General features: G+C 40.3%; 1 protein-coding gene across 4 annotated transcripts; it reads left to right on the top strand.

Annotated features, from left to right (window-relative positions):
• The first annotated feature begins 767 nt into the window (after window positions 1-767).
• On the top strand, window positions 768-17337 carry LOC109870175 (phosphatidylinositol 3,4,5-trisphosphate 3-phosphatase and dual-specificity protein phosphatase PTEN). Of its 4 annotated transcripts, none has more exons than XM_020460559.2 (10): window positions 769-1513; window positions 4324-4408; window positions 7323-7367; window positions 8735-8778; window positions 8905-9143; window positions 9506-9647; window positions 11100-11168; window positions 11575-11741; window positions 11973-12197; window positions 12407-17337. In XM_020460559.2, the coding sequence occupies exons 1-10, from the start codon at window positions 1435-1437 to the stop codon at window positions 12590-12592; spliced, it is 1281 nt and encodes a 426-aa protein (XP_020316148.1). In that variant the 5' UTR covers window positions 769-1434; the 3' UTR covers window positions 12593-17337. The 4 variants fall into 4 exon arrangements, with proteins under 4 accessions (XP_020316150.1, XP_020316148.1, XP_020316152.1 ...); XM_020460560.2 differs by having other exon boundaries at window positions 773-1513; window positions 11973-12188; XM_020460561.2 differs by lacking the exon at window positions 11100-11168 and having other exon boundaries at window positions 768-1513.
• The last annotated feature ends 2849 nt before the right edge of the window (window positions 17338-20186 follow it).

The raw sequence follows: 20186 nt of genomic DNA, 5'->3' as shown, positions 1-20186 counted from the left end.
TCTCATAATACGTAATTTTTTATTGTTACTTAATGTGTATATAGGTACTTCACATCATGTTCCATGCAAATCTGACAGGAGGCGCCCTAACACAGCAAGTCCAGTGACCACAACTAGTACCTTGTCATCTACACTGGCTTACAAAGACAGAGAACAGAGAACTAGGAAAAGTCAAGATACTCACACTGCAACAACTGTGTTTATTTTGGTTTCCTAGTCTGTAATGCATTGTGAAAAAGATGCATAATGTGCAACAACTCTGAAGTTGTCAAGTATCAAAACATTGAAATGGTGAGAGCAATGCATTGTGAGTGACATGTACTGTTTATTTTTGTTTCCTAGTCTATGCATAGTGAAAAGGCAACAGACAATGTATTTATTCCTCATCAAATACACCTGCAATTTGCTCCATAGACATCTATTTTATACAATGCCATGAGACAATGAAATGTACTTATTTAAAAAGGCTACATCAAATGCATCCAGCACATCGAGTATATAGTTGCACAACGCAAAGTCTCTGATTTGATTATATACATATCAATGTCATGAATCCTAAATTAAATATTGGTAACTTCCCCAATTACAGTACCCATGTCCTTCCAACACCGATTAAAATAATTCATTCTAAATTAAATTATTCGATTAAAGAGACATTTAATGATAGCTTTGTCAATGTATTCTACACTATTTTACAATTTGTCGGAGAGACGTCTTTGATGAACTATTTTACACTGCGGCATAACGTTCTGTCCAATCGTAGCCCTTTTCAATTGGAACGGAACTTACGGAAGCCATGATGGAAGTTCGCGAGTGCAGCCTGGGGCTGGGAGAAACGAGTCAGTACTGGGAAAGGGACGTTTCAGGGAAGAACGGCAGGCGTGTTATAAAAATTTAAAAAAATCGAACACATTTGTAGTCTTTGAACTGGAGGCTGTCAATTTTCCTTAAAAAAAAATTGTCGGATGACTGCTTTTTTTTCTTTTTTTAAAGAATTGACATGCTATGCGCTAGCCATATCTAGCTACGTGTGTGCTGAGATCGAGTGTGTCAGTCACTTTTCTGGGCAAGGAACATCGGGGAGATTTCTCTCCACTTTTCTGGCATAATCACGGCGCTTTTGGCGAAATCAGATACTTGGTATTCTCTTGAAATACAACGCTCCGGGGGCTGGATAATTAATCACCTATTCATCTGGGGGATTTTATGTGAAATTGCGGGACCTGTGAAGCCGGGCCTGTGGTGGAACGGAGTGAGGCCCTCCTTTATGACCTATCGGCAGCAGAAACTATTCTAGCTAGCACGGCTAGCTTAGCTAGCTGTCAACGTTTGACACCAACGGGATTGAGAGGGAGAAAAATATTGGCAACATTTCATACAAAGGCAACGATACTTTCTCTTAATTTAAAAACGTTAAAGACTCCTGCCACAGATATGGCTGCAATCATAAAGGAAATTGTCAGCCGAAACAAAAGGAGATACCAGGAAGATGGGTTTGACTTGGACTTGACTTGTATCCTTTTTGTTCAATGTCTGTAATATTAGCTAGCTACAGTAATGTGTCTATGTTCATCATTGTCTATATTAAATTGTTAGCTACTGTATCCAGTTAGCTAGCTACTGTAGCTAACACATGGATGCCTATATTGATAACTTAACCTTTATCCATAAGATGATTAGCTAGCTAACGTAGTCGGTGAACATGACTTCGAATATATATATCTATATATAATAATATATCGTTAGCTAGTTAACGTTTTAAATATATCGTGAAATAATAACTATCTAACGTTAGGGAGCTAATGACACTAACCTACTCTTTGCTAAATTGCTATTTGATAAAGGTGTCTGTCCTGTTCAATTAAATGCAGTCTTGATGGCTAAATATATCCCATAACTTGCATAACGTTAGCTAGCTAGCTAGCACATCATCATGATTGAATGAGAGATTCAACATCATAACATAAGGAAAATGTGTCTAGGCTAGCTAATGTTCTGTAGTTAATTGATGTTGATAATGTGAAGTCTTGATTCATTATTTGGTTGTCAACTGGTTAGTTAGCTAATATAGCCAGCTAACTCCTGGATGGGGAACAAAGAGATCAACCTTTTGCGACGCATTGTTGCAGTTCTCTGGCCTACAAAATAATCTAGCAAGCTATAGCTAATGGATTAACGTTATAATCACAATCAGTGTTGCTGCTGCTAGCCACACAAAGACCAAAAGCATTGAATCATTATCAGCGTGAGGGGAAATGTTAATAGTACTTGCTCATTAGTGGGATGTACCAATTTCATGGTGCTAGAATGAACGTAATCAGTAGACCTTTGGTTTGCTTGTCTTGATGTCTTAATGAGGTCAGCTTGTTTGTATTGATTTGAGCAGTGTCAGGGATAAAATGTTTAGTTATGAATGACCGAAGAAGAGCATTCTTTAAAAGACAAGTGTTCAGATGCTAGATTTGTCTGAAATGGGTCACCTAACCAAGGTATGCAATCAAATTGTGAAAGTATAGGTGCATGTAGAATGCACAAATTAAAGCCAGGTAAAGGTTATGAGCGATTGGAGGAAGTGCCGGGTACTATTGGCATGTTCAGTTGTCATGTCTTCTTGTCTTGCACTTGAAATGGTCAAAGCCATTTTTTTGTGCCTGTGGTCCCTTGGTTCAGTGGTCTCAGAAAGCTCTGTGCAAAAACCAGAACTGGAATAGGGTTAGGGCAGGGATTCCCATATATTTTCTGCACGCAAATGCAAATTGATGTAAGAAAATGCAGGGGACCCCATTTGGAAACATTATATTCCCTAGTAAACGCCCTGTGTTCATATTCACAAAATTGTTGTTCCTGTAGGCTGTCCCAACATATTGTATAACGCCATTGGTTGACACTAAAAGGTTGTATTCTATACTCATTTTGAAGAGAAAGTTATTAATTTGTTTGATAAGAGTATAGATTTCTCAAGTGTACCCCATTTACATTTTCCCAACCCCACATTTTGGAACCAAGGGGTTAGGATTTTCCTAACTAAGCATGATGATAATGATGATAAAGTGTGAGTTAGATATTGTATGAGTGAAACGTGTTATTATAGCTAAATCACTTTGTTTTGATATATCTATAGTGCCAGGCATTGTTGGTCATTGTTTGGGAACGCAATGTAGCCATGGTTGTTATGTAATGAATTCAGTTCTAGGAATTGGCCTTAAAATTGTGATAGGATTTCACATCAGCAGCAAGCCTTTCCCTCCACACTAGTAGCAGAGGTTTAGGCCTTAACTGACATTTGCCATTTGAAACTCCTCGTCTTCATGGAACTAGAAGAGGTTTTTGTCATGATATGTTAGTTTTTTAAAAATATTTTATTATAGGCCTACGTCTGTGCTATTTAAGAATATGAAGATTCTACATTAATTTCCTAAATGGTGTTGCTGGAAAATGGCAGTAGGCCTTTAGACTACCTATGTTCTGGAACAATTTAATTGATCCCATTCAGTCCATTGACTATTTATTTGATAGGAACAGTTAAATGTGAGGCTCATGCTGACGTTGCGTTTGTCATTGCAGTAGTCTCGGGTACTTTTTGAGCATGATGTCATTGTGATGTTATGCCAGTTCAAATGTAAAGTACGCTATCGGAGGAGTTGAGCGTGTGACGAGACGGCCCGGGTCTCAGTAAATTAACAGTAATAGAATAATCATTTAGAGATCACGTTTTGTATTTCATATAATAGTAGCCTATTTCTGATGAATTGTTTGACAAAATAGGTCATTTTCTTTGTATGAAGAATTCAATTATTTTGTGCTTGGATATATTTCCCAAGTGACATGAGGAAATTAGACCGACGTGTGCGTTTATATTATACATATATCTAAGTGATGATGTGAGTGATGTAATGCTCTTTCGGAGAGATGATGGGAAGGGCGGGGGCAGTTGGCTGTGGCACAATGTGATTTATTTGGTGCCCTTGTGGGGCCTGGTAGGTTAGATGTCCGTCACTGGGTCTCGTAGAGAGAGCACCATCTGTTCCATATTACACATGCTCTGTCCTGTTCTCCATACAGCTCTGTCATGATTGGTCTGGCATAATAAGCAATGCATGTACAGTATGGTGTAAGATGTGATATACGATATCTATGTTTGGGCAAATCAAGGAGTTGTTTGTGTGTGCGACGGTTGTCGAGATGTGTGAATTGAATAACGATTGCTAGACAATCATAATTGTATGTGTATGTTGGTGATTAATATTGGCCTAGGTGTGATTCTTCCCTTTAGTCTCTGACCTCAGCAGCCAAACTGCTGGTTTCTTTGACTCCTGCGTTCAGATATTTATCCAAACATAATTGCTATGGGCTTTCCTGCTGAAAGACTTGAGGGTGTCTACAGAAACAACATCGATGACGTAGTACGGTAAGTACTTAAAAAACCAAATGTGGATGTCCCAGTCGAAATAATGAAGGGGTTTCTTAGAATGTAAATGACTGAAAAGGGTTACATGTAAATGAAAACAGCAGGTAGTTAACTTGTCCTAACTACCTTAACCAAACCCATTCCATAACAGAATTTGCACAAACTTTGGTAAACTAGGCCTATCTTTGGTCTCATCTTGTTTCTCACAGATTATCATTATATGGGCAACAGTGGTAAGAATAGGATGTTTGAAATGCATTCTGTCATCCCAGCTGCAGAGGCTTACCTAATTAGTCAACTGAAACCAAAGGAGTGACCTGCAAGTCACCTGTGAACTTAACCTGACCCTGGTTGTTGTATAGGCCAAACAATTTCCTTCGATTTACGCAGGCTGTAGTAGACACAGAAAGTTGCTGGCTTTTTGAAATGTGAACAGAAAAAGCAGCCTTCGTCATTTCCCCGACACTGTAGTTTTTAGATGTGTTAACCAATCTGTTAAATAAATAAACCGACATAACGAACATGCCCTACTGATAGCAGGGTTCAATACTGCGACCAAAACAGTCGCATTTGTAACCGTTTGACCTGGCCGAGCGACACACATTTTTAATTGGTCACAAGGGTGCCAGTATAAAAAAAATAAAAAATGTTTTTACCTGGTCACATTTAGTCTTTGGTTCACAATTAGCTTTTTTTATCATGATTTATTCAAACAGTAATGTTCAGTTGACCAACAATAAACCAACAACGGAACGGGAATGCCCCTGGGCTCAACATACAGGGGCGATTTTGGAAACCCTCTACGGGCCAGTCGATCATCCCCGTCAGAGGCCCGCTTGGGCAAGTGAGAAAAATATTGTAATGCGATTTTTATTCTAGGCTATAATTGCTAAGAAAACAGATGGATTCCCGACGCGTTCGTTAGGTCTGTTTATTTATCACACGCTTGCTGCGCACACACAGCCTATAGATAATCTGTCAGGCAAAGAGAGCACGCAGCTCTCCCAACAGCTGGTTGTTGCGTGGAGCAAAGACCAACAGCAGTAATGGTAGGAAAGATGCTCCAAGTTTTGATATCTACCAGTAAATGATAAGGCAAGAATGGATATTTAAAAAGTTTGAAGTCTTGGTAGAATATTTGCCAAGTCCAATTTAGTCATCATAGAATAGCCCACCTTCAAAATTTCCTCTGGGCTCTTTTGTCCTTGAAAAGTAATTTATGGTAGCTGATTTTTAGAAGTTCTACTGCCACAATATACTTATTTCGTGGTTTAATTTCTAATCAGTTTTTCTGAGGGTAGTAGGCACTTTCATTTGTTTCACGCCGTTTCAATTGAAGGGTGTTGCACTAGTCTGTTGTGGTAAATCCATGTGCAGTTATTATGAGCATCACAACATCAAATGTTGGCTTCAACTTGGTTTTCCATACAAAGTGTTCCATTACAAAGGATACCCAGATTTTTTGTGTGTGTTGCCTTCTCATTTTAAAACATGATACAGTAACCCCTCAACTCTTAAACATCTCAAATGGCGAGACTGACTAGCTACCACATGGACAGATATAATTAGTGTGTTACTGTGTGCCCACAGTATTCTGACATATTTTAGAATGTAAAAATGGCAATGCATAATGCCATTGGATACTTTTTTTTGTTGCATACATTGGAGGGAGCTTTTTTCTTTAGGCTATTACAGCAATGAAATATAAAATGTAGGTCGTTGACGATTTCAATTAAGTGCTTGGAAAAGTCCTTGAAAATCCTTGAATTTGACTTGCCAATCTCTGTTTGAACCCTGTATAGGCTACTTTCTCAGCCCGCCAATGAAATATGAAAATCACCTGCTTTTGAAATTATGCACACATCATTCGCTTTCCTGTCAGGTCTCGACCCGGGCTAAAGCTACCCGGTAGCTTTAAGTTGACATTGGCAAATTTACCTGAATGTCAAGCCCTGCTGTGTGTGGTGCATGTTGGGCCTATACATTACCACTTTGTGTAGCCGTTAGCGATACTAATGATGGCCTAACCGTTTTCAGATAGATGAAAAGGCAATTAAAATGTAACTATAAAATAGCCTTTATGCCTACCTGGTAGAATCATGATTATGTGCTACATAAATTGATACTTTATTGATGCGCAAGTGCGCTATGATAAATACTGCTAGCCCAACACTGGTGCTCACGCTATAAGAAATACTGCTAGCCCAACACTAGTGCTCACGCTATAAGAAATACTGCTAGCCCAACACTGGTGCTCACGCTATAAGAAATACTGCTAGCCCAGCACTGGTGCTCACGCTATAAGAAATACTGCTAGCCCAACACTGGTGCTCACGCTATAAGAAATACTGCTAGCCCAACACTGGTGCCCCCCCCCCCGCCTTATTTTTGCAGTCATTAAGTATAATTTTGTCAAATTCTGCTCTCTAGAGGATTTTGCAGAAAAGAACACATGGCACTTTGAAATCTTCAATAAATAAATGTTGCACTTTATTTGAAGTCTCTTTTTTGCTGTTACAGTAAATCTATCCAAATCAATGTAAGAACACAAGGGCTAAGTTAAAAGATGGCTAGTCATTGTTAGCCAGGTTCTGGAAGGAATGCAGGCACATTATGGGGGACAGGCCAGGCCTTTATCAAATATAAAATAAAACTGGTGCGACCAAATCATGCGCTAGTGCCACCAGCTGAAAAAGTTGGTAGCACCAGTGTCGCCATTGGGGAAAAAGTAGAACCCTGGATAGTCAATGTTGTAACACTATTATTGTGCTTGTCTGAGAGCCTGTCAGTCTGCCCCTATGACATGCTGTCATTACACTGTGCAAGTTAGTGTTGAAAGGTTTAGATCGGACCAGAATCTGTGAAAAAAATTGTGCCGGATGGAAAAGTAATTCTCCTCCCTTTCTCTCCTCAGGTTTCTGGACTCTAAACACAAAAATCATTACAAGATATATAATCTGTGAGTACCCTGGTGTCTGACTATTTTGCTTGTGCATATGCAGTATGGTCAGTGGCGGTTGCTGTGCTGCAAAGTTATGTCTGATGCATGCAGAAAATGTCTGTGGAGTATAGGCCCGGAGGAAGAAAAGTCCTCATGTTTTTGAGAATGCAAACCGCAGTAGCCACTTATTTGCCTTTAGTCATCAGTGGTTATTGATGGATAGGCCTAGGCATTGTGATGAAGGGGTAGAACAATCATATCATGGTAACCTTTGGCATAATTTTACCCTGGAAAGGGAATTTACGACAATGTCTTCCTCACTCAGTATGAAGTCGTTTAGTTAGTAGACTGGCATTAACCGAATGACTCACTGCGCGCTACAAAGATACTAAAGACCACAGGTTTCTCATTAACCAGGTTTCCATCCAACTTTTTTTTTTATGTGAGTAGTAAAGTATATGCCGGATAAAATGTCACGAAACAGCAAATCTATCGGTGAACTTTCCAAATGTCGGCAAAACAAAATACGCTAGACAAGGTGGGATTTTTTTAAATGCACAAATATTGATAAAATAACCATATTGAAGTAAACTTGGGAGTCACACAATGATATATATTGTGTGGTCCTCCCACTACAAGCTTGCAGCTTATTATGCTACATATAAGTTAAGATGAACTTCACAGGGTGGTGAAAGTGAATGTTGATGAGCTTGATGCTCCTTTCCAATAAACATAGATTCTTGTGACATGATTATCAATTCAGGGCTGCTGTTTGACAAATAAACATCTTGCTATTTTTGTCTATAATAATATCATCTTGTATGCTATACTCGCGCTGTATCTGTGAACTGTTGGCTAAAATGTGTGTGCCAAGACCATTTTTTGTGTGTGTGTGTGACAAAAGCATCAGTATTGTTGAAAAAATGATTTGAAACCCATTTAACTTGTATTTTTTGTTTGGTACATGGGAATTTAACCGCAAGTTATTTTTACGTGCATTACATCATCATGCACAGCCTTTTATCCGCAACCATTTCAATTCTGGTGGGAAAATTCTCATTGTTTTTATGCAGATTAAAACATTTAAATAATAATAATAATATTCTCCTGAAAATCTGTTGGCAATTGGATGGAAACATATCTACTGGTTAACAACATTTCTCTTATTAGTGGTCATGAGAATCAGAGGGGAAGTAGACACAAAATATACAATTAACAGTTTTTCATGAATCTGTGTGGAAGTTGAGGTTGCTGTAACAATCTAGCACACATCAGAGGGATCTTACATCAACATGTAATATGCTGACAGATTGTACAAAAGAAAGAAGGCGGCTGTTTGAATCCCAGTATTATAACAACGTATTTTGTTTGTCCCTTTTTTATAGGTGCGCTGAGCGACATTATGACGCAACCAAATTCAATTGCAGAGGTTAGATATTACATCAGAGTGAAACCATTATCACTGTCTTTCAGGCAGTCAGTGAATGAATCAATCTTTCACTAAAAACCCACGTGTGACGATAACTGAGCCCGGTCTCTGTCTGTCTCTCTCCAGTTGCACAATATCCGTTTGAGGATCACAATCCGCCCCAGCTGGAGCTGATCAAACCGTTCTGCGAAGATCTTGACCTTTGGTTAAGTGAAGACGACAATCATGTGGCGGCGATTCACTGTAAAGCTGGAAAGGGACGTACGGGTGTCATGATCTGTGCTTACCTGTTACACCGGGGCAAGTTCCTCAAAGCACAAGAAGCTCTCGACTTCTACGGCGAAGTCAGGACCAGAGATAAGAAGGTACATTTTTTTATTGTTCCAATCTGTCCGTCCTACTGTCATGGAAACTGATCATCCCCATTTTCTAGTTGGCTCATTCAACCCCTCTGATCTCCACTCAAACTCATCCCCCAGGCCATTTTCAACTTACCTTGCTGGTAAGATAAGGGTTAAACAGATAAAATGATGATAATGTCAACACCATAGACCTGTTCATCATGGGTGTTGCTAGTATCGCTAATCTTTGTTTTAATTGTAGGCTACATGATGAATAGTTGCAGGCTTTAACATTTTTTAGGATTATATAAAGGCTTGTCGTCATCCCCTTTACTGCCAGTAAAAATCTTCAGTTTCACTAAGTGTTTCTCTTTCCCATTCCACAGGGAGTAACGATCCCCAGTCAGAGGCGGTATGTCTACTACTACAGCCACCTTCTGAAGAACCAGCTGGAGTACAAACCAGTGGCTCTGCTGTTCCACAAGATGGTGTTCGAGACGGTGCCCATGTTCAGTGGCGGAACGTGTAGTAAGTGCTTTCCTCTTGTCATTGGTCTCAATCCTATTTCTTTCCTGTATCCTGTTTTACCTTGGGCTTGTGTGCTACTGGCTTTCACACACTTTCACAGTGTCATCTTCAGTTGATTGTCCTGCCCCTATCCTCTACTTTGCTCTGCACAGCTTTGGTTCTCGATGTTGCATGTTTGTTTTTCTTTATTTTTTCTCCATGCAACACTGACATTAACCACAGTGGAGTGTATCGTTTTGCAATTATGGTTATGCTAGTCAAAACAGCATGGTGTATTTTCACTGCTATTATTTGCTTGGCTCACTGGTCATTTGACTTGGCTGCATGCATCATCAGATAAGGGAGTTTATACCTTGCTGGATTGCCAGAAGATGACTACAGGCCTATAAGGACCTATGATATAACAACCCCCTTTGCTTGAGTCTGTCATCAGTGGCTGCTCTTGTCAGCTGTGTCTGGCATTTCACCTCTTCACTTCCTTTGTCCACATTTTTCTGACACTTCCCCTGTCCCTTTAGCGGGCCCTACAGGGATGACCTATTGCCTGGGGGAAGTGAACTGAGCAGTTGCTCTGAGGTTGCACCTTTGGGCAGGTGATATTTTTTCATAAAATAGAGAAAACGACTAAGCAACAAAGAATTCCAGTAGCCTAAAACTGATCTTTCTGGTTCCTCCCCATTGTTTAAGCGAAAGACGGACAACTTACGGCAGTCTGGCAAGTTGAGCCTGCTCTGAGATTTATTTGACTGATAACAACCAAAATACAAAGAATTCCAGTTATCATATTTCTGATTCCTCCCCACTGTGTGTAGGTGATAGGCAAGCAATATATGACACTTCTTCCTGTAAATAATGAATTGACATTTTCGGGCAAATCAAAACATACTCCTGACTTTGCTCGATTTGGCAAGTGCCTTTCAGACTTTGTCAATCCCTGGCCCAATTCTGAACACACACACACACAGCATGATGTGACCCCCCCCCCCCCCACCAATGTGGTCAGTTCCCATGACACAACACACAACATTTTGAAGTGGTTTAATTTAATCAAAACCCAAGCACCCGCCCCTCTCCTTTTTATAAAATCTTAGTGAGTAGCAGCAATGTAAAGATTGTGTTTTCTGTCAGTTTCTTAGAAAAAATGTTAGCTGATGCTTATTTAGGCCTATATGTTAGGAGATGCATTAATATGAATATTAGGATTGATTTTAAGGGCCATTATGTAATTTTTATTATACTGGTTAAGCTCCTAATAACTTGACAACAGGAAGTTGCTGAACGCATGTGGAAATGGTGAGTCAGGATCGGTTTATGGGTGGTTGTAAGCCTGTATACAGTATGTTTGTACATAGCCCTGGTGATAACCCACCCACCCACTCCCTCCCCAAGCCCAGGCAGGGCAGCAGAACTCTGTGTTAATCTCTTTTTTATTTTTTTCTCTCTCTCTCTAAGGGGACACTTCCGTTAAAAACAAGAGTGAGCAGATTCCACATGGTTTCAGAAAAGGGAATTGGCACTGGGGTAATAATAAGCAGCTTTCATCCAATGTTTACATGTTGACTAGGAGGTTGTTGTAGATTTAGAAGTCAGTGTTTGTTGGAATCGGTGGAACTTAATATGGTAACAATCAACTCTGCATCCCGCACAACCCAGTGGACTGATTCTAGACTAGAAGTGCTCCCTTAAATGAGCTTGGCTTTGGTCAACTCTTCTCTTCTTAGGGCCCTTATCGCATGATACTGTAACAGTCTTTTCTATATTTAATATTCCTGGCAGTGGTACTATGTAATTCTGTCCCTTTCTCTGCTGTCCTCTTTTCATAATTTGCCTAGATGTAAATAATATATACCCGGTTGTAGTTGCTGTGCTGTGGTCTCTCCACCCTCCAGGAGAGTGACTGGCGTTAACTTGTTGTGCCCCCCCACAGATCCTCAGTTTGTGGTGTACCAGCTGAAGGTAAAGATCCACACGTCCAACCCGGTGAACACACGGCGGGAGGAGAAGTACGTGTTCTTTGAGTTCCCCCAGCCGCTGCCTGTGTGTGGAGACATCAAGGTGGAGTTCTTCCACAAACAGAACAAAATGATGAAGAAGGTGTGGTTCCTGATTATATGATTTAGATTTTTATGTGCATGTTAAATGAGGTGTTTTAGCAGCCTATTCTGATTCATTATGAGGAATGTCAGGATTTAACTGAAAAACACGTTCTGATTTTGGATTGGAGTATAGCCTACATTTGTTTTGCGGTTGAGATGATGTAACTGCTTTTTGGAGTCATGTCTTGCCTTTATTCACCCCTCCCTCCCCCATGTATTTTTCCATCAGGACAAGATGTTTCACTTCTGGGTGAACACTTTCTTCATCCCTGGACCAGACGAGAAGGTGGAGAACGGGACGTTACCGAAGGAGCAGGAAGGAATCCCAACCACAGGAGGAACGGGAGACAACGACAAGGAATGCCTGATCCTCTCACTGACGAAGAACGACCTGGACAAGGCCAACAAGGATAAAGCAAACAGATACTTCTCCCCCAACTTCAAGGTCAGTCAGGTGATTGAGACTTAATTTCATTGGGGGGGTACCCTTTTTATTAGTAATTGGGAAATAATTTGACTGCCAATGTAATTGCTCTCATGAACTTTTGCCGCAGTTCATAAGGGCAAATCATTGTAATTCGATTCAAATGTTTCCGCTTGGTATAGCTCTTGTTACCATGTTTCAGAATGTGGATAATGATGTTGTTTTCTCTGTTATTACAGGTGAAGCTGTACTTTACCAAGACTGTGGAGGACCCCTTCAACTCCGAGGCCAGCACTTCCACCTCGGTAACGCCAGACGTTAGTGACAACGAGCCTGACCATTACCGATACTCTGACACCACAGACTCTGACCCAGAGAATGAACCGTTCGACGAGGAGCAACTCACACAAATAACAAAAGTGTGAGAGATTTCTATGGGATGTGAAAAAGAAAAAGTGGGAAAAAATACTGCTTTCAGAGGGAAAAAATGAGAACTTGAATATAAACTGAAAAGCAAGTTCTTTTTTCCTCACCAACCTATGGCAGCAAGACATTTGCGTCATGGAAAATGCCACCAATTTAAGAACAATAATGCTGACCAATTTTATTTTATTTTTTTACTTTTTTGCCCCGCCCCCACTCTTTCATCCGAAAAGTATTGACACCGTTGTTGAGTGGAAAAAGGTTCAGTAGCTGTAATGTAATATACCTTTTTTTTTGTCAAAGACTAGAGAAGATTTCCACGATCAGGAGATGGGAGATCTGGTATTGGAGAGGCTTATTGGAAATCTACATTTGGCTGCTCCATCTCCTTGTGGAAACCAAGGCCAGTGCTTCTGTCACTTTCTCCCCCTTCATCCATTGTCCTCCACCACGCCCTTACCCCCCCCCCCCCCCCCCCCCCCCCCCTTTCATCCTACCTACTGTGAATGCTCCTTGTGCTTTTTGCAGGCTGTCTCACATGAGTTTGTGCAGTATAAACTGCATGTTAGAATTTCTCCAGTTGAATTTTGATTATTGTTATTGTCATTATTATTAAGCTACATGACATCTAACCAATGTCCATTCCTTCTACCATTTCTGTTCAAGGTATGCAGAAAAGCAGTATCCCGTGTATTGTTGATGTTTTTATGTTAAGATAAATAATATAACAGAGAACTGCAGGGAAGCCAGTGTTGCAATAACGTTAACACTATAGTTAAACGACAAACAGTGTGCATGTTATTGGAATCGATGTCCATCTTGTTTAATAAATTGTATACAATGTTTTTCAACAACAAAAAACTAAGATTTCTAAAGTCATTTAAGATCTGATTGTATTTAGCCAGGAGGTCAAAAATGACATACTTTATTCTCATGGTATCTGCAGGCATGATTTCAGTCTTTTGGCAAGCCATTTAGAATGGCCTTGTGTTTTTATGATACAGTACATGGCGTTTCCCCTCATTTTAATGGTAACCAGATAGTTTTGGAGATCATCACAGAAGACAATAGTATAGAGTGCTGACTGACTTGATGGTTCATGTTTTGAATTGGTGACTACTTCAGTGTGTCATGTGCTTATAGAGGGGTAAGCTGTTCCAAATGTGTACCTTTTAACATGCCGTACTAGAACATGTATCAAAACCTGCATTAGTGATTGTGTCGGTTTCTCCTCAGTCTCTAGAAAGTGTCGTTTTTTGTTGTTGTTGTTGACAAACTGCACTTTTGTCATCTTAGTATGTGTCTGGACACACCAGAAGTGGTAGTGATGGTGACCTACTCTGAGTTCAGTAAGGCCCATAGGCTTAGAGCTGATGCTTGGTCAGAGACTGTGGGAGCAGAGGTATTGAATGTAAAAGCGTTGTCTCTGAACCGATCCAAAGGTGTTAATGCAGGTTTTGATCAACCCAGGAGTGGATAATATGTGAACTTAGGCGCTCTAGGTATCTTTCTCTTGTGAAATCAGATCTTTGGCTCCTTGACTGACTTGTTTGCAGCCTTATCGTACTTGGTCCAATGAGATCCGGGATCACTTGTTGGCAATTCCACGGAAACAGAGTGATGCTGAGACTCAAATTGTTCACTTTATATGTCAAACAAAAACCAAATGATTGGAAAGTTCAACAAACCATACAACTCTAAGCAAAAGGACTACTTAATGATTTCCACAGAAAATGTTACAAAAACACATTTACTTGAAGGACAAGTGCAGCTGTAAAGTTTGGTAACAGAATGATTGCACCAACGTCACAAATCATTCTGTTACCAAGCTTTTCCTTCAAGTAAATGTGTTTTTTGTAAAATTCAGTGGAAATGAAGTAGTCCTTGTCCATAGACTTGTATTGTTTGTTTAACTTTGCAATCATTGGTTTTTGTTTGACATTTTAAGTGAAAACTCTTAAGACTCTGCATCACTCTGTTACCGTGGAGTTGCACTTGTATATCCAACAAAAGGTGCTTACAAACTGCCAAACTGCATACTTAAGATCAATAATAACAACAGAGCCAAGAATCTGTTCCAATCATATGGTGCAAGTAATTTCAGTGGCACACACTACTTCTGTGTGTGAGAACTGTTAAACGTGCACGTGCATACTTCTGCAGTCGCTGTCCCTAACTGGCTGGGGTTCTTTTTTTGTTCTGTTCTTTTCCTTTCTACAAACAGGTTTCATTTCGTGGAGGAATGAGAATAATGCAGCTACAGATTTGACAGAAAGTCTTGTGCTTGCTTCAGAAATATATACAAATCCCTAAACTATATGAGCATATTTAATTATGCATAATTTCTTTTAAGCATGCCAAAAAAAATATGTAACACCTGACCTGTGGCATGCTACGGGCCAGACCAAAAATCTTCAGTCTCTTGGGCAGGAATCTTCAGTGGGTAGTGATGTAAGCTGCCTTTTCTTGTACTTTTGACATTAAGGCTTCCCTCTTTTCACAACCCCATCACACATTCTGTTTTATCTCGACTTGTTTTTTTTGAAAGAATTACTTTCCCTTAGGTGTCGAAAGGAGACACTTCTTCATTGCAAAATGTACACTAGCTAACCCAGGAACACTTAATCTAGATGTTATATTTTTGTTTACATTTTATTACTTCACTGAAAACCTGCCAAAAGTAAGCTTATTTTATTCAACATTTTCTTTGTTCTTGGAGGCGGGGCCTATGGAGGTATTCTTTGCCTTACTTGAAGTTGACAATGCTTATTACTCTGCTACTGCTTTGAAATCTACCATTCTGCCCAAGCACTGACTTGATAGTTCAAGTACTTATTTAAAGCTACTATTAATAGAGCAACATATTGTACTAGACTTTTGCACTGTTACAGGTTTTTGCAGGGTTTCAGTCAGTGGTCCACAGTATTTCCCCCCCCCCCCCCCCCTCCGTTGTTCCCCTCAGTAAAACAAATGCCTTGCAATCAGTGAAAGAAGGAATAATATGGCTAGTTGTACCTTAATCTTGTATTCATGCATCCCCCCATAGAAACCAAAAGGTGTTTGAATGAAAAATGTCCTGACCCTTTTATTATATAAAAATGAAAAAAAATCTGGAGGAAGAAAATGAATAAACTATTTATGACAGTATTCTGTTAAAGACACTCTGCAGGTAGTATTTATTTTTAGCCCGATTAGTAGATCTGGATCATATGCTTACTATTCTGGATGTTCAGCAGCTTAAATGTATGAATCTATTCAAGGGCATCCCTGTTAACGAGCTTATTTTAAAGTAACTGTCCAGTGAAATTCAAACTTTTTCAAAAGTTAACTCCTATCCATATAATGTTGACTCGTCTTATACTCATTTGTGGCAAAAGCATACATTGGAGGAAAAAAATACTCAACACCTAAAAGTTGTCTGACTGTTTTTTAAAAATGCTTGCCATTTCCTCATAGAGAATGTCATCCTGCCTTATTGGCTGAGCTGTCCAATCAGCTGTCTACTTGCATTTGATATTTTTAATGACTGGTATACGCCCACACCGTTCTGTTGGGGTACGCCCACACCGTTCTGTTGGGGTACGCCCACACTGTTCTGTTGGGGTACGCCCACACTGTTCTGTTGGGGTACGCCCACACTGTTCTGTTGGGGTACGCCCACAACGTTCTGTTGGGGTACGCCCACAACGTTCTGTTGGGGTACGCCCACAACGTTCTGTTGGGGTACGCCCACAACGTTCTATTGGGGTACGCCCACAACGTTCTGTTGGGGTACGCCCACAACGTTCTGTTGGGGTACGCCCACACCGTTCTGTTGGGGTACGCCCACACCATTCCAACACAGAGAAGCTACTTAATTACCCATTTTTGTAAGGAAAAGTACTTCACTCATTGTAATATAATTATAGGACATCATTCGTAGAACTCTGGAAACACTGGACCGTTACGTCAAGTTAAGGCCATAAGCCATCCCCTAGACATCTGTAGCCCCACTTGAAAAACATTTTGCCACAGTACCTTAACATAAAGTACAAATATAGTAAAGGGGAAACCTACGGGAACCATTTCTATATGGCACGGGCTAAAACCTGTGTGGAGTTCACGGGCAGCATCAAAAATTAAGTTTCAGCTCTAAAAAATAATTAAAATCATCTTAAAGGTGCCAGTGTGTAAGATTCATGTCACTCGTTTTTAGCTGATTTGTGCAATATGTTATGATGCCTGTCTGTGGTTGCCACAAAGTGCCTCTTGTTTACTATTTGAGAAAAAAAAAAAAAAACGTTTTTTAAAAAAGTGCTTGTTAAATACTGTTGTAGGACATGTCATGCATGCAGATGGAAGGGGTGCAATAAATCAAAATAGGCTTTACCTGCAAAAGTGGGCAGGGCTAGCTGCCTGGCTCCTGCCTCTCGCCATTTTTTTTATTTTTAGGATTTTTTTTCTCCCTGGGTTTAATTTTGTGCAAAGGTATGTTAACTCACTCTATTTTCAGTCTTTAAAAAACAAAAACACAAAAAAACAGCCTTATTCCATTTCAGCCTGTTCGGATACTATTGTGCTGTGCAACAGTTGCTCTGTGTGTAATGCTATGCACTGAGAATACACAACCAACAATGTACGGAAAGACTTGTACAGGTTATAATTATGCTCATACAAATCAGATGTCTGTTTGTTATTGTATGTGTAAACTGCCCATTATCTTAGTGTTATAAACTTCACGTAAGTCCAATAAAGTCTCATTCTTGTCTGTTTGTGTGAGATACCTGATTTGTGATCCACCGTTATCTTATGCTGACCAGTAAGATGAGAATTATTAATCTCCATTATTAAAAGGTGCTGCATGGTCAATCCGACATCTGCATTGACAGAGTTTACGGTGATACGGCCTCAGCAGATAGCCGGGCATTCATGCTTCGTGGCGTTGAGCAGAGCTGTTGTCAAGGAAGGGAGTTTGTGTTTTATACAGGACTTCCCACCCCCTACCTACAATCAACCAATCATGTCAATCCGGAGCTATACGTAGCCTTCCGCATTGTTGGAAAATTTGGGAGGCGCACGGCGACGCGGTACAGAGCTCAATTTGGCCTCTGCATGGCAACGGAGGAGGTCCGTGCAATTGCATCACACCCTCCATACGGAGACTCCGGACAGATTTTCGTATCAAGCATAACTTTGCTTTTAGATGAATGGTGTTAATTAGAGAAGTATCCTATTATGGTCCTTGACACATCAAATGATCATTAAGTATGTTGATGCATTCTGATTCAAGTAGAACTGGATAATGAACAGTACTACTAGCTATGGAGAAGAGGGTTGTAGGATGACCATGAGTGTGAGCTTGTGTGCAAAGCCTCTAGGTCCCAGGGCTGGGACAGACATGGTCATTGTGGCGTCACATTCTCTCAAGGCTGGGAAATGTTTACTGCTGTGTGTAAATAGCTTGCTTTTAAGATGCCAGAAGTTTGTGAGAAGTCATGTCGATGGTCTCGCTTAGTCAATCTATGAGTGGGATAATGAAGTGGTTGTATACTCTGACTGCAAGCCCTGTAAATCTGAATGACCTCTGTTTTGGAAACATTAAGCCTCTTTATCCAAAAAATAATGGTGCCATCACCGTACTTTAAGTATGATCTGATAATAGAATACAGATGACATTTCATGATACCTTCAAGGACAGTGCTGTGATATTGAGCACATTCATTGCTTGGTAATGCATGCATCAAATGTCCTTCAATGATTCTTTAACACAGGAAACTGTTCTCTTTGTTTGCTAATATCCTCGATGGTTCCTATTGTCAGTGTGAAGGATTCACCATTTTGTATTTGTTCTATGATGTGCCAGAAATTGTACTATGTTTTTCCCACAAATGGCAGCGAATTGTGTGGCCTGATCTTTTGAAATGATAGGAAAGACAGACATCTCTCATGGAATTGTAATTTGTGACATTTCCGTACAAACATGATTTGTGAATACCAAGTATGTGGTGAAGTGTGTGCTGCCTGCTAGTGTATATGTGAACAGAACCCCACCCCCCCAATGATGTTAGTGACATTGATACAGACAGTCAGATGAACGTTCCCCTCCTGTATAACTGACTGCTCTGCGTCCGTTTGTCGTTAGCAAACACCACCACAACCCCGGTGGAAGCTGATATTTTCAGCAGTATGAAAAAGAAGAAGTGAGATTTGAGCATTGTGGTGTGCCTCTCATTAACGAACGAGACTATCTCTCTCTCTAGCCTGTTGATAATCAAATTCCCCATGCAGCTCCCCTCAACTGCACTAGTTCAGCTCAAGTCAGTTCCCCTTTCCTTGTTGCCTTTCTTCCCAATGCAGTTTTTTCAACTGATCCATGTTGGCAGCAACCAAGGATTGCTCATCATGTGAGTTATGCGTGTGCGTCTGTGGTTATCTTTTAGCATCAGATACAGTTGAAGTCGGAAGTTTAAATACACCTTAGCCAAATACATTTAAACTCAGTTTTTCACAATTCCTGACATTAAATCCTAGTAAAAAATTCCCTGTCTTAGGTCAGTTAGGATCACCACTTTATTTTAAGAATGTGAAATGTCAAAATAATAGTAGAGAATGATTTATTTCAGCTTTTATTTATTTCATCACATTCCCAGTGGGTCAGCAGTTTTATACACCCAATTAGTATTTGGTAGCAATGCCTTTTAAATTGTTCAACTTGGGTCAAACGTTTCGGGTATCCTTCCACAAGCTTCCCATAATAAATTGGGTGAATTTTGGCCCATTCCTCCTGACAGAGTTGGTGTAACTGACTTAGGTTTGTAGGCCTCCTTGCTCGCACACGCTTTTTCAGTTCTGCCCACACATTTTCTATGGGATTGAGGTCAGGGCTCTGTGATGGCCACTCCAATACCTTGACTTTGTTGTCCTTAAGCCATTTTGCCACAACTTTGGAATTATGCTTGGGGTAATTGTCCATTTGGAAGACCCATTTGCAACCATGCTTTAACTTCCTGACTGATGTCTTGAGATGTTGCTTCAATATATCCACATACTTTTACTTCCTCATGATGCCATCTATTTTGTGGAGTGCACCAGTCCCTCCTGCAGCAAAGCACCCCCAAAACATGATGCTGCCACCCCCATGCTTCACGGTTGTGATGGTGTTCTTCGGCTTGCGAGCGCCCCCCTTTTCCTCCAAACAGTTCTATTTTTGTTTCATCAGACCAGAGGACATTTCTCCAAAAAGTACGATCTTTGTCCCCATGTGCAGTTGCAAACCATAGTCTGGATTTTTTATGGCGGTTTTGGAGCAGTGGCTTCTTCCTTGCTGAGCGACCTTTCAGGATATGTCGATATAGGACTGGTTTTACTGTGGACATAGATACTTTTGTACCTGTTTCCTCCAGCATCTTCACAAGGTTCTTTGCTGTTGTTCTGGGATTGATTTGCACTTTTTGCACTAAAGTACGTTCACCTCTAGGAGACGGAACGTGTCTCCTTCCTGAGCGGTATGACGGCTGCGTGGTCCCATGGTGTTTATACTTGATTACTATTGTTTGTACAGATGAACGTGGTACCTTCAGGCATTTGGAAATTGCTCCCAAGGATGAATCAGACTTG

The sequence above is a fragment of the Oncorhynchus kisutch genome, linkage group LG25 (assembly GCF_002021735.2).
Source record: "Oncorhynchus kisutch isolate 150728-3 linkage group LG25, Okis_V2, whole genome shotgun sequence".
NCBI classification, from domain to species: domain Eukaryota; kingdom Metazoa; phylum Chordata; class Actinopteri; order Salmoniformes; family Salmonidae; genus Oncorhynchus; species Oncorhynchus kisutch.
Note: the sequence above shows the minus strand (reverse complement) of the source record. Positions and strands in the feature narration are given on the sequence as shown.

Excerpts from the sequence above, each read along its gene's own strand:
- LOC109870175 (XM_020460559.2), top strand. The coding sequence starts at position 1,435 with ATGGCTGCAATCATAAAGGAAATTGTCAGCCGAAACAAAAGGAGATAC. Across the intron at positions 8,779-8,904 it reads AACCAAATTCAATTGCAGAG|TTGCACAATATCCGTTTGAG; the intron begins GTTAGATATTAC and ends GTCTCTCTCCAG. Across the intron at positions 11,742-11,972 it reads AGAACAAAATGATGAAGAAG|GACAAGATGTTTCACTTCTG; the intron begins GTGTGGTTCCTG and ends TTTTTCCATCAG.